Source organism: Pholcus phalangioides, unplaced genomic scaffold (genome assembly GCF_987345545.1).
Source record: "Pholcus phalangioides strain wild (caught in Gottingen) unplaced genomic scaffold, Ppha-v1.0 ptg000004l_1, whole genome shotgun sequence".
Classification (NCBI taxonomy): domain Eukaryota; kingdom Metazoa; phylum Arthropoda; class Arachnida; order Araneae; family Pholcidae; genus Pholcus; species Pholcus phalangioides.
In genome coordinates this window covers 39,251,649-39,266,576 of record NW_028301597.1, presented here as the reverse complement: position 1 = coordinate 39,266,576, position 14,928 = coordinate 39,251,649, and the positions used below count along the sequence as shown (strand labels likewise).

Sequence of the window (14,928 nt, the reverse complement as noted above, 5' to 3'; positions counted from 1 at the left end):
TGAATAGCAATAGAGGCCATGAATGAATTAAAAAAATCCAGCACCTATAGATTCCAATTCCCAGACTAGAAAAATCTATAGTTTGTCACGTGACGGAGCATTTGGTTGCAGAAGAAAACGTATCATACACATAAAAGGAGGAAATTGGGGTTTTCTCAGGATGGCCCGTTTCTGGGACACACATTCACATATTTTCCTGTAATTTTGACTCAATGAAGCCTTCTTGAATTTCTATTCTACACTGAAATAAAGCTGATTATTCGTCTTATATATTTGTCGTGTTAATTCTTTTTCTGTGAAATTCATTTTAATCTGATTTGCAAAAGCACTTCATAAAATTTTTTATTTTTTTGTAGATTTTAGCAATAATTGGAAATTTTGCTCAGTTTTGGTATCATATTTGGCAACAATTGGCAATTTTCCCATATTCTTTCAGAGAAAACACTATCACTTTGATATTACAAGTACTGAAGGATTATCTTTAGGCATTTCATAATTTTTGCAAAGCAACAATTTGAGGACTTTTCAGGTATTTTTCTATAAAGATGGGGGGAAATCAAAAGAATCTGATGTCCTTACAGAAGATTTTTATAAGGCTAAAAAATCGGAAGGCTTCCTGATGAATCAGAAGCATTGGAGCCTATGCGCAACCCTAGAGTGTTAGAGTGACGTTATTTAAACAAGGAAGGTATCAGTACAGCATCAAGGGGAAAAAGAGAGAAATAGCTAGTTTCTAGAATGAAGAATGTGGAGGAAATAAAGGAAAAAAAGTTTTTTATAGGCATCATCAAGAAGCGCGAGAGGCAATGAGTATCCAACATTTATCATTTTAATATTTATTGACTGCATTCCGCTGCTAATTTTGTTTTCATTTGTTTACCTAACTTTAGCATACCAAAATTTTTTAATAACTTTTTTGAGGACGACACCATAGGCCTTTTCCTTGTTAGCCATATATATTACATATCACTATTATAGGTCTCAAAGAAACCTAACAAAATATATATACCATCAATGTCTAAACATTTCAGTAAATAAAGTAAATATAAATGACATAGTGATGATGAAGTATTTGCAAAAAATGCAGAAAAATAACAAAGTCCGCAAAATTTAAATAATATGGCAACACCAAGAAACAATCATTATGATCAAGTTAATATTTAAAAAAAACATATTGAGCTTATTTTTTTTCCTCGCTTAAATGATCGATTCCTGCATACAGATTCTTTGCTGCTTGAAGTTGCGACAGAAACTTTTTGATGTGAAGGAGAATTTCAATCAAAATTATGATTTGGTTACAATTAACATAGAAAAAAAATAAATCGAAGACTGAAAAATATAAATAACATGCAGTGAGGTAGGTTTAAAAAAAATTGCTCGAATCAAAAAAAAAAGAAAATCATGTAAAAACTGATGATTCTTTAAAATAAACTACAGAAAGTGCAAGAAAAAATTGATGAATGATAATTTTCTTCTCGACGATCGCAAGTTTCAGAACCACTTGCACACGATTCACTACAAAATGGTTTTTTTTTTCATGAAAACTTTCACAAGCAATGAATTCACATCAAAAATATCATAGTCTTCAGACTTTAAAAAAATTTCAGTACTTATCATTGTTCTCACAACTCCAAGAAAAGAAAAAAAAAGTGCCTGTAAGGACAGTAAAAGGCGAGCTACATAGAATTAGGCATGGATGCACTGGATGGACTTGCTGATGACTGTTGTTGCTCTGGCTGCGATTCGCCATCGTTATCTATGGGAGTGCTTGATCCACTCCCTTCGAGTTTCACTGATGTCTTCAAGTGCTCCCACCAGCTGGATTCCGGCTGACTTGGCATACTACGACTCGCATCGGAAGTAGGAATAGGATTCAAGGCAGTGGTGGAGGCAGGTGACTGCGCGAGTGTAGTGAACAGGCCACCAAGAGAAACAGCATCTAATCCACAGAACTCTTCACTACGACCACTATCTATGAGTTGGCCTCCACCCATCCAAGGTGCAGAGCTTTGTGGTGATTGATTAGCATAAGAAATCTTCAGTTGAGGACCCAGTGTTGGTGCCGTGGTTATCACAGAATGGCCCGAACTGAAGAGTGAAGTGATAGCTGGAAGAGTAACTGGAGAGCCAGATGAGAAAGGTGGATTGACGTTAAAGGAATTGATAATATTTGAATATGTATTCATAGATGTGGTCGTATTCAATAAAAAATTCTCACTTTCTGTAGATTCATTGGAGACAGCGGCAGAACTCTGTTCGTCAGAATTAGAGTTGCTTGAAGGAGGTGGGTTCGCAGCATTTGATGGCGGCCTATCATTTCTCTGTTGATCGAGTGGCATCGGTGAAGGCAACTGCTCCCTGGTCATGGGCGAATTAGAGGGAGAAAAAACAGACGAATTGGCACCAGCAGGTGTAGGAGTGTATGAAGCCCTCGGAGATGCCGACTGATTCGGGTATTGGTTATTGGGAGGCACCCCATTGTTATGATAATACTGGTCCTGATAAAGCGGTGGCTGAGGTGTTTGAGATTTATGTGGTGTTGTAGAACCACCACCACCAGAGTATGCATTTGGCTGTTGATTATCGTATGAAGGATCCATCAAAGATCCATTCACAACTTCTCTGGGATTGCCAGGATCAAAGAAACCCCTATATGAATATCCATTCACGGGATCCTGGCCCACATCAGTATATACTTTACTGCCTTTTGGCGATCTTTGGTACTTTTTCTTGTCATCCATATCATCCTTCCCTTGATCATTGGGCTTGACCCACTGTGCTGAAATATCAGAATTTGGGGCAGGAGGAGTGAGATTCTTCAGTGGTTCGTAGGTTGGCGACAGTTGCTCATCTCCGGAAGGTCTCACATTATTATTATTATTATTAATACCAGACGGTGCAGGTGGCGGACAATACTTCTGGTCACTTTCAACTGACTGAGATCTGGGTGGACTCGTTTGATTCAGAGGCTGCGGCTCGGCATATATTGGAGTGGGTTCCGAGTTTGGTATGTAACCTTGATGATGAGCCTGACCCTTCAGATTCTTGCGGTTGTTTATGAGGTTTTTCAGTCGTGTGTTAGTGACCTGATGCATTGTGGCCCCGTAATCCATCATGGGATCTTCAGGAAGAGCATTTGAATCTATGGGCATCAAATGACCATTGAAAGGAAGCATTGGAGGCTGTGGTGGGAAATTATACTGAGAGTTGAGGTCGAACACATTATTCATACTCCCAGGCATTCCACCTTGCATCTGAGGTGGTAAAGGTTTGTTTTGTGCAGGAATTCCATAATCATTCTGCGGAGGACCCTACAAATAGATAACTAGATTAGAAAAGATGGGATAAAAAAAGTCCAGAGAAAATTAAAAGAAACATCATGTTCTATAATTAGTCATATAAACTAAAAATAAGGAATGTTTTTGATGGAAAATTGCTCCTGAAGACACTGCTTTGAGCTCTAATTGCTCAACCAAACTATCTTATGCAGGGCCGTAACTAGGATTTTTTCCACCAAGGTAAACGCTATTTTGTCACCCCCACAACTTTAAAATTTAATAATTTGGTGGGAGTTATGACAGTTTTCTTTGTTCCCACCTAAAATTGCTGTCCCCTAAATTTTGCCGATTGGGACAGTTGCCCCCCCCCCCCCCTCTAGTTACAGCCCTGTCTTATGCATCATAAAACAGGGGTTGACAAATTGGGGAGAAAAGTTTTTTAGGAGAACATTTTCAAGCTCGAAAGCTTTAAAATTCTTCAATACTCAATTATCCAGAACTTTCGAAGCAGCTTCTTCTCATAAACTGAATACAATTCTGATCTATCGCTAATTGGGGCAATTTTCCAGCTCCCAAAGCAGAATGTATGGCACTGTTCTGTAACAAGCCCACCAGATACTGAAAATGTTCTGCAGTAAAAATTTCCATTATAGTTTTATCTATGGAAAGTTCTTTTTCTTTGTTTTCTTAAAGAAATTTCCCGAAATTGTTCAGCAATATTCATGAGTTTTTGGTACAGTCAACACTCATTTTTACGAACAGATATGAACTTGATATAGTTAGTTCGCAAAATTGAAATTTCATAAATGGGAGAGATGAAAAAAATGTGGGAATTACAACATTAATTACAGTTATAATCATTCACCTTTTTATTGATGATCATCTCCATGAAAACCACTTACTTTTATTTGCTTCATTGCAACATTTTGGTAAATATAAGATTCTATAGAATTGCTATAGGATAATATTTTATGCAAATCTCACTTTTCTGGAATATTTTCAGGATGGTGGAAAGCTGCTGGAACCACTTGCCATAGAAATGATCTTTCACTGATCTTTGACCGGCACTTTGTGGCAATTTCTGTCTATGTATTAGTTTACACATTAATTTCTTTCAAAATATTTTTTTTCATCCACTGTCAAGCACAATCGTTTTGTTGTGTTGACATTGCTAAGAGGAAAGTGACAGAACAGCAGTTGGCTGAAATAGTTTGATCGACTCTCGACTTAGAAATGGCCTATCAATAATGAATCATGCCATTTCTGAAACCACTAGGTTATCCAATCATAATGCACAAAAAATGAATTATGCTGTCAATGCTCTTCAATTCATGGTCACTCCGGCCAACAATCAAACCCTTCTTCCTGGGATGTGTTTACAAAACACATGCATGTAAGTGATAACAAATTGGTGAACTCTATATATATATATATATGTACCTCCCCTCTCTTCCTCTATTTTATCCTCGAAGTTTACTTTTGATTACAATGAACTCGGAGGCTGCTGGAAGAATAAAATAACAGGGAGAAAAATAGCAAAAGGAAAACAAAGTTTGTAAAATAAAGAGTTGATAGAAATGAGAGTTCATAAAATAGATTGGATTCTAACATTAGCTCAATCGCATGTTGTTCGGGACGCAGAAGGAAAACAAAGTTCCAGGAAACAAACTTTCCTAGTTCATAAAAAGAACTAGTTCATAAAAAAGAACTAGTTCGTAAAAAAGAATGTGTTCGTAAATTGGAGGTTCGTAAAATCTAGCACCAACTGTATATTCTGCTTTGGAGTGGAAAGTGTGCCTGTACCTAACAGTCTTTGTAAGTGTCTAGTTGTGTGTGAAGTTAGTGCTACCATCTACATTTCAAATTGTGAGTGAAGTATAATGATTGAATATCTGTATGGGTGTAAGGTTTGTTCCCCTCTGTAGCAGACTTTTTAATGGAAGATTGACTTGCATTCACACCTTGTGAAGTTGCATCTCCTCCTTCCACTAGTAGACACATGAACATAAATTTGGGATTGTCCTCAAAAGCTCCAATTTAACAACCACACATAGAAAATTTCATGCCAAATACCAATTTTGTAGTTTTAATGAAACCTGGCTTCCCCGCCTATGCCTTTTTTGTTTGATGGAGGGAGCTGTATCTGCCCACGGTAACTGGAATGAATAAAGCGATTTTCCCCAAAATGTTATAAGGAACCTATGGGAAATTTTTGTTCCAGCTAACAAATGTGATTCTAAGGAAAATTACTTTCTTTAGCAAAGGCACCATTGTACCTAACCCTGCTAATTAATTTTTTTACATGGAAAAAATAAATGGAATCTACATTGATTAGTCAGGTTTTAGTTTTGTTCATTTTTTTCTCATCAAGGTCATTTTCTGCACACGAGGGCTAATTAGACAAGAACCTGCAATTTATTGCCGATTCCTAGCAGCAGCCTTTTTTTTTATACTTATCAAGGGGTTGGTGTGCTAATCCCTCAATGTGGGACTCTTTGTGGTAAAAAAAAATTTTCTGCGGTCATGTCACCGTTTCTGTTGTACCCTGTGTCAGGAAAATTTCTGATAAGGATGAGCCGGGTATCGAACTCGCGACACCTCTAAACATCCTTTGATATGTTAGTCGAAAATTTTATTGACCTGGGCTACCGTGCCCTAGTATATGAGTAAAAGTCTATCATCTTTAACATCACCCTAATTTCATGACATCAGTTTTCATGTCCCTGTAAGGATAATAAGTAGTTGCAGACCTCCTGTAGTGGAAGCAAATGTTCAGCAGACCCCCTTTAAAATAGAATGCTTCCTGTAGTGTCAGAAGGCAAATTTTGGCACCCACTCTCCCATAAAATGCTAATGTATTTTTTTTTATAATTTGAACATCATAAAAATTAAATAAATTACAATTTCATAGTACAAAATGTGTCATTCATTGCAATGACAGTAAATGGAAATGAACCTGTGGAAACCCCCTTACAAAGTACTCATGAACGCCTTAAGGGTTTATGGATCACAGGTTGGGAAAAACTGCTTTAGAGCATATATGTGTGCAGGAATAGGACTGCGCATGGGCAGCCTCCTAACTCAGTTAATAGCTATTAATGACACTGCTGCTTCTGCTTAACCGTAAATGCAACTCATACACATTCCTCTTTGGAATTTCTAATGAATCGGCACATGCCGGAGAATGTGTGTTCTGAGTGAATGTGTGACCCTGACATATCAATGTTGTAGATCGTGTTGTAGGTCTGCCTGCTCCACAAAGCAGAATGTTTAGCACTGTTCTGCGACAGGCCCTCAGCTGACTGGAAATGTTCTGCGGTAAAAAACCCCTATACATGTAAGGGTTTTTTGCACTTTTTCTTAAATTTCTTCCAAATTGTTCTGCAGTAGTGCTAATTGTTGTACGACGTACGTCACAGATTTTGGCACATTCTGCTTTGGGGTGCCTGCTCTCTGACTTTTTAAATGGGGGAGCGACTCACATTCGCGCCTTGAAGCTGGAAAATTGTGTCTTAATGACACTAGCACCCCTCACCCCTCCAGATAGTGATACGATTCCCCACACAGGCATATAAATTTTCTTTCCGAGATTCATCTTCATCCTTACTTGGCAACTAGTACTTCAAACTTTGAGTGACCAGCAAAGAGTGACAGTTTCTCTCAACAATTTTCTAATTGAAAATTAGAAGATGAAGTATATAAATTAAATTTTGTACCATTGTACATATATGGCCAATAGTCAGGGCCTGTCTCTCGCATGGACGGATGGGACACATGCCCCACAAATTTTCAGGGCCCTGCAATTGGCTGCCTTTTGTATTACAGCCACCGGCCTCTCTTCCCTGGTGGTCGAGTGGTCATAATGACGGACTCGCATCGCGGGGATCCGGGTTCGAACCCCACCGTCACTGCAGTGGTGGTCGGCTGAAGTTGATTTCCTGTGGTTCCCAACTTCGAGGCGCAAATGCGAGCCAATCTCCCCATTAAAAAGTCTCGCCACAGAGAGCAACACGCCTACAACGATAAATTATTCAATCATTACACTTCACTCACAGTTAAGAAAACTGGTGGCAGAGGGCAGCACGACACATAACAAGCATTGCACAAAAACAAACTTCACGTCAGGTTTCACTACACGTACACACACATTCCAGCTTGTACCAATTCGTTAGAGGTTCCGCAGAGGAATATGGACGAGGTGCATGCGTGGTTTAGTAGTAGCAGTAGTGGCCTCTCTTCCCTTTGCCTAAAAGACTACTATATAAAAGGGGACCCAAAAAATTCATATTTGCCCAGGGGGGGCCTGAACATATGAGAAACAGGCCAAGGTAAAAAAAATTACATACCTACCTGAAATTGGCACATTATTTGAATAATTTTTCCAATTAGAAATATGTTTCTATACTCAACGGTTTCCCAAATTATTTGAGCTGAAACAGACTTAAGTTTACATCCAGTTTACACATACATAGAAGTAAATATAATTGAAGTTTCCTTGTTTTGAGCTGTCCGTGGTTCATAGGCATATGCAGGATTTTCTCAGCAGGGGGAGTTCAATTCTTTTTCTTCTGAGGGGAGGGTTGTGTTTTTTTCTGCAAAAAATAACACCATAGCTGCCAACTTTTGAAAATGAAAATTCGGGAGATTTTTGTATTTTATGCTTAAACCACTCCCTAATAAATGCAATAGGGATTTTTCAAACAAAAGTTAAAGCATAGGGAATAAAATCCCTACTCAAAAACTGAAGTCAAATTAAAATAGGGATTTTACACACATGGAAGTTAAACCCTTGGGAATAAAATTCCTATGCAAAAAATAAGTGAAATTGGAGGCCAAAACTTCAATGATATAAAAATAAATATTTTGTTCAATCAGAAACGCTGTGAACAAACATTCCGCGCGAATGACCCCAAAATCATCGGAAGATGAAGGAAAACACCGTCAATTTTTTAAGAACACTGACTTTTTGTGACACTTGCTTGATGTTTTTTTTTTAATTTCACGAGTGATGATGATAGTATTTCCATGCCCGATGTTTATGTCCGTAACACAACTTGTACAAAAAGGAAAAGTCTGCCCTCTTCTGGAACGTTTGATGAAAGGAAATTCATCGGAATAAGTATCTTTAAAATTGATGAAATACGTTTTTGCTTATCAGTATTCATGCTTTGTTATATCGTACGTACGTAACTTCAACAAAAGAAATTTTGACCATATGCGCGTCACTATAATCTTCGATTATTATTCAGGACTATTGGCTGCTAAGCCATTTCCCTGCACGATAAGACAAACTTTCTTGTTACCATCAGAGAGTTTGTAAAACTTCCTTAAAAAGGGAATTTCCCCATTTACGACGTGTGACGTCATTTCGAAAGGGATAAAAAGGACTTCATGCCCCACAAGAAATTCCTTAGGGATTGTTTTCATAAGCGGGGATTTTTTTAAATTAAGTAGGCAATTTTTAGGGACAATTAGGGATTTTTGTGATTTTCGTAAAAATTCGGGAGATTTAAGAACTTTTCGGGAGGTTGAGCGATGAAGCTAAAATTCGGGAGACTTGGCAGCTATGTAACACTATAATCTCAGCTGTGGTTTGGGGGGGGGGGGTTCTCACTTTCAGTATGCCAATGTGGAGCTATAACCATCTCTCATAAGGTAATGAAGCCCTTTCGAAGACACTGAACATCTCTGTAAATCTTTTTTTAAGCACAAAATCACTTTGTTTCCTGAACAGTTTCATCAGCACAACATGATCATGTAAACTGAATGTTATATTTGAAGTAAAGTGAATAAATGAGAATAAGAACGATTCGGGTGGAGATGTTTAGGTACCCTACCATAAAGATTGAGCAAGTCAGTCACATTTTTGCAAAAATTAGCACGCCAGCAATGATTCACACAAGAAAACACCCTCTCGTGCACAGGTTTCCAACTGGGGTTCCATGACAGCTTCTCTGGGATTCCACATGATCAAAGGCCAGGGAACCCTTAAAAATCCCAGAACCCAGAGAGCTTTCAAATAAGAAAACTTCCTCGTTACGGATACTCACAAAGCTGTTATTTATGTTAAATTTTAAGGAGACAGTGTCATTTAAAAGAAATCAGACCACTTGGATGACTAAATAACTTAGAAACAGTAGCGCTCGTTTTTTTCACATCAAAGTTTTTGAACCAGAAGCTCCACAGAAGTTCATGAATGTCATTTTCTGTTTCATCAGGAAATTATAAGTTGTAAAAACATTGATTTTTTGAAAAAATTTTCATCCACTAGCAGAGAAGCTTCTTGAATTGCAGAATTTGCAGGATATACAGGGCCATCTTGACACGAGTCCCACCCAGGCATGGAACGAGAACCTCATTGGCCAAGAGGCTTCCACGATAAGATGTGGCACAATGATTTATGATGATAAATATTTAAACTAAGATGTGGTGAATAAGCCTTCTTTCATTTTTGCCCAGGGGCAACGATGATGCTGTTCGAACGGCAGTAGGGACACATTTTTTTGGATAGACATTCAAAAATTTAATTGAAAGAACAGTAGAACAGCCTTATTTTATCATCAAAAGTTCTGAGAAGAACTTTACGTTGGGAACATTTGCTCTAGTGGTAATTGTCAGGATTTTTTGTGCTATCTATTCCATCATTAAGATGTTGTCAAAAAAGCGGTCTCGCTTAAAACCAAAAGACTTTTTTTAACTTTCAAATGAATACAGAAGGATGTATACAGCTTGGAACAGGACAGGACAACTTTTAATAATGTACATTCTGTATTCAAAAATTAACATTCAACATACACACATAGATGAACCTAATTTACTTACAGGCTGTGATCTAGAACGGTGAACAGGCTCATTATCAGATGGATGTGAACTGGATCGGCCATTCATGTTTTGTTCATTATCACTATCAACATACACTAGTCCGGCCGCTTTTGCTGCTGCAGCCTGTAAACACAGAAAAATGAAATTATTCTTCAAGAGATATCACCAAGATTAAAGTTCAGGGATGCAAGTCATGCTACATACGCATTATACCAGGGATTGACAAATTCCAGGCACCGGGTTGCCATGGGAACTAAAAAAATTGGTATTGGCGTCAAAAAGTTTCTATGTGTGATGGCGAAATTTGACTCTGAAGGAAAATAGAAAACCTTTAGAATTTTTATCAGCACATCTACGAACATGAACATAACAAAAATTGAAATAAACATTTTTGGACCTGTTCTACTTGAAGGAAAAAAAAAGTTTGGCTTCTAAAAACAATTTCCTGGTGCCTAGACTTTGTTTTTCAAATTTGCCAAGCCCCTGCACAGACTTTGATTTAAAAATCACTTTGATCGTGAGCACAAATGACAATTGCTCTTTCTTCTATTGAGAGGAATTTTTGAAAAATTCCTCTCAATACTTTTGGGACGAGCCTTGTACCACCTATAAAATATGCACTTATGCAAGTCATTCTCACAAAATTATACAAAAATTTTTTTTTTTAAATATCAAAAATAAATGTCAAATTTATTATATTAGTCCTGTACATGAGTATATTCTCTGGAAGGGATATTATAAACTCTTCTGCAAAAATAATGAAGCAGCTCTAAAAAATAATCAATAATCTCAAATTTTTGCATGCAAATTTGTTTAGACCATAGTTTTAGACCAAGTAAGCAAATGATTACATTTTCAAGGCCGATGACTGTCAACTTCGGTTATGGCGTGAGTTTCTACTGCACAATTAGCATTGCATAAAACAGGTAGCAATTGTGGATGGGCGTCATCTTCAGAGGATAAGAATATCACGCTGACCGAATATCCCATTTGGATTGATTACCAAATCTTCAATCTTGGTTGCTCAGAGGAGCGAAAAACTACACGTCTGTCCAAGTCAAAAGCTGTGGCAAGAATGAAGCGAAGTTCCTGCAAGTCATTTGCAACAACCTGATTGGCTGCTTGCGAAATGGAGTTATCTGATTGGTCTATTCAATTTTTTTTTTAAACTCAACACCACCGATCACGCAGTGCCATGCCTTAAATTCATTATGAGCAGGAATTTAAAGAAAATTCAAACAGACCAATCAGATAGCTCCATTTCACAAGCAGCCAATCAGGTTGTTTCAAATTACTTACATGCAGGAGGTTATCTTCATTCTTATTATGACGTTTGACTTGGACAGATGTATAGTTTTTTTCGCTCTGCTGAACAACTGAGATTGAAGATTTGGTAATCAATTCAAGGGGAGTACTCTGTCAGCGCGATATTCTTATCCTCTGAAAATGACACCCATAGTGTATCAAAATGCATAAGGAATTTTTTTAGTATTTCCTGGTATTTGCCTTATTCGTTTTAGTACTACATAACATGCATACCTTTTTCTATCACACTCACAGAAAAACACTTTTTAAGTGTCGTCTTAATACATGGGCCCAAACAAGCATGACCCGGGGGCCTCAGAAAAATTAGAACTGGTTCAAATTTCCGAGAATTCGCCACGTAGGGCCTCAGAAAAATCACTTGGCCAGAGGGCCCATGATGCTCTTAAGACCGACTTGTAGGGATCCAGGGGTATGCAGTACAGGTGTAGCTACATGAATGGCTGATCAAGTTTTACATTCTTATTTCTTGATATATCTGTTTTTAGACTCATTGATGCCACAATAACGAGAAACCGCAGCAATGAAGCTAGCCTTTGTTAATATTTCAAATTTCCCATGCAAGTCTTTCACTTTTAAAAACATTTAAACAACAGTCTTGTATGAACATTTTCAGGAGCACCAGAAAAACCATTAAGAGGGATTTTTTTTTATGTTTATTTAACATGAACTTATATTTTGATACAGAAATTATTACAGTGTTTTTCAAAACAACAGAGAGAGAGACCACAAATGCAAAAACTGTTAATATGAAATCTGTGAATACAAAGGGCAGATTGTATTCTTATTATTCTCAATGAGAATATTCTCGTTATTTATTACAGTCCTTCTAGAGAAGATTCACAAGAATATTTATGATAATGTATATTATAATAAATATTCTTTATAACTTGAGAACATTCTTATTATTCTTGATGAGAATATTCTCCAGTTATTTTTATAGATGTAAAATTATATGTAATAATATTTTGAAAGATTCTCAAGAATATTCTTGAAGTTACAATAAATAACTTCGGCTTACTTTTACTTGGTAATGAATGTCTCCAAATTTAAAAAATTATATATATGCTTATAATATGCTACACTTTTATGAATAATCAATATATATATTAGAGATGTAAAATTCTTGAGAATAATCTTTTGGAGAATATTCTCATCAAGCAGAATATTCCAGAATATTCTCTTGATGAGATTATTCTACCTAGAATATTCTACCAGAGAATATTCTAGAATATTCTCTGGTAGGACTACTATTATAAATAATTTGAGAATATTCTTATCCTGTTATTTATAATGTAGATACACATGTATACATACATATCCTTGACAATATTCTCTGGAAGGACTACTTTCATAAATTATTAGGGAATATTATAGAAAACAATAAGAATTATTCTGAAGTTATTAATAATAGTCCTTCCAGGATTAATATTAGGGAATATTATAGAAAACAATGAGAATTATTCTGAAGTTATTAATAATAGTCCTTCCAGAGAATATTCTCCTCGATGAGAATATTCATTTACAGAAATCTTTCCAGAGAGTATTATCAAGAATATATGTAATAACATGTATTATAATAAATGATCTCAATAAATAACTTGAGAATAATTATTATTTTCGATAAGAATATTCTCTAGCAATTTATAATAGTAGTCCTTTGAGAGAATATTCTCAAGAATATTCTAAGTTCCCATCTCTCTTCCCGTCAAGATGATGGGAATATTGAAGTTTGTAGACCACAATATTAAAGTTTGAAAGCAAGAAAATTAAGCCAACAGGGCTCAATTGCACAAATTTTAAAGAAATGTGAGTGATACAGAATTTAAGTGTATGTGCATTGAAGAAAACAGTTCTGTATCTTAGAATGAAGGTTATTATATAAGAATAGCTTCCTTTATCAATTCAACTTTCGTTTATTTCTTTTGTTTGAACTTATTTCTGAAAATTTATCTTATTTTAAAATATTTTTTTAAGGTTTTAATCTAGAGGTTATACTAAAAAATCTCCATAACCAAAATTTTAAAACCTCTCATCACATTGGCGACCCCCCTTGAGACAAGATTATAGTGTTATTTTGCAGGGAAAAAAAGTAACCCCCCCCCCAGAAGGAAAAAAAATATGAAACACCCCCCCCCCCACTCGAGAAAATTCTGCGTACGCCTATGTTTCATCATGACCTGGAGAATATGCTAAGAATATTCTCGAACTAAAAGTTGCCATTGGGGGTGATTATACCAAAAATTGTTTTGTTGTAAATGTTTCAGGTAATGAAAACTGATTTACATTTCACAATATAAACACAAAATTAGTAAAAAATTTAAATTATTTAAAAGAAAAATTAATATTCTCGATTATTCTCCAATTTTTACATCAAGGAGAATACTCTCACACCTCGCATCTCTAATATATATATATGTAATAGCAAATAATGGTAAATCAATTACATTTACATTTGTGAGAGAGAAAGGGGTACTTTTTTTATTATTCTCAGAGGATACAAAACTGTTCAAAATGGGCTTTAGGACTAATTATTCGCAATAGCTTGAAATTGAATAGAGTGAAGAAAAAGCAATGATAAAGGGACAAACGATGAGAAAAGTCTTGGATTCCTGTTAAGTTTGTTCATAACAAATTAGTTAACCTGGTACTTCAAAGTACCATGAGTAGATGAAGGGTTAAGCAAAGATGAGCCTGGATCAGAATTTATTCACCATTTGGCAACCTCAGAAGGTATGTCACGAGAGGCAATTCTTCTATAAAACTATCCAAATACCCAGAAAATAGGACTTTCTGGAAAGATGAATGTTATAGGAACTCTGCAGAAAAGTTTGTTGCCGTTATGTGGTGGAAAAAAACATGCATTGGAATGAGTTTGGCAGAAGTTGCATTCTAAAATTTCTGCAAGAGCTTTCAGAACCTCACACATACAGCATAAAAGGGTTGTCAATAGAAAGGGGGGGGGGGGGAATTAAAGTTTGCAGCTCACAATATTACTTTTAAAGCAAGAAAATGTAAACAGCATGGATGAATTGAACAACTTGCAAAGAAATACGAATGATAAAATATTTGACCCTCAACTGGGGTGTTGGCGTCTTTTGACCCCACGCATTGCTCAACATGCCACTCCCTTGAGAAAGAAATGCATCAGGTGCATCCTGTTATCAGTACCTTTCAAGCAGGTTGTTTATAGGTTCTTGACAAATATATGAGGTTGTTCTGTTTCTTCATTCTGTTGTTTCATTCGTCAATGTTTCTGCAGCAACACCTCACCATTTGCGTAACACATTTTTTGTCTGATGGTGTAAGAGCTCCAGTTTTCTCGATAATGGTTTCAAATTAATGGTGAAACATCAGATATCTGAGGTGAGCATGAGGATAGTGTTGATTGTACATAAGATATGCGTGATCAATATGTCATGCTGTTGTTTACAAAAGTACTATGCTACCGACTTCGAATAAGACTAAAATTTTGGTATTTGTGAAAGTATAGTAAATATTATTT

The 14,928-nt window shown here is 36.3% G+C and overlaps 1 protein-coding gene across 1 annotated transcript in view; it reads right to left on the bottom strand.

The window, feature by feature from the left end:
• Positions 1-352: 352 nt before the first annotated feature.
• The window catches only part of LOC149087398 (uncharacterized), a 30,269-nt gene continuing 15,693 nt past the window's right edge, over positions 353-14,928 (bottom strand). Inside the window, exons 3-4 of the mRNA XM_089231480.1 lie at positions 10,101-10,223; positions 353-3,311 (exon numbers count right to left, since the gene is read on the bottom strand). Of these exons, the coding sequence (XP_089087606.1) occupies positions 1,677-3,311; positions 10,101-10,223 (1,758 nt within the window). The 3' untranslated portion in view covers positions 353-1,676. The remainder of the gene's footprint in view (positions 3,312-10,100; positions 10,224-14,928) is intronic.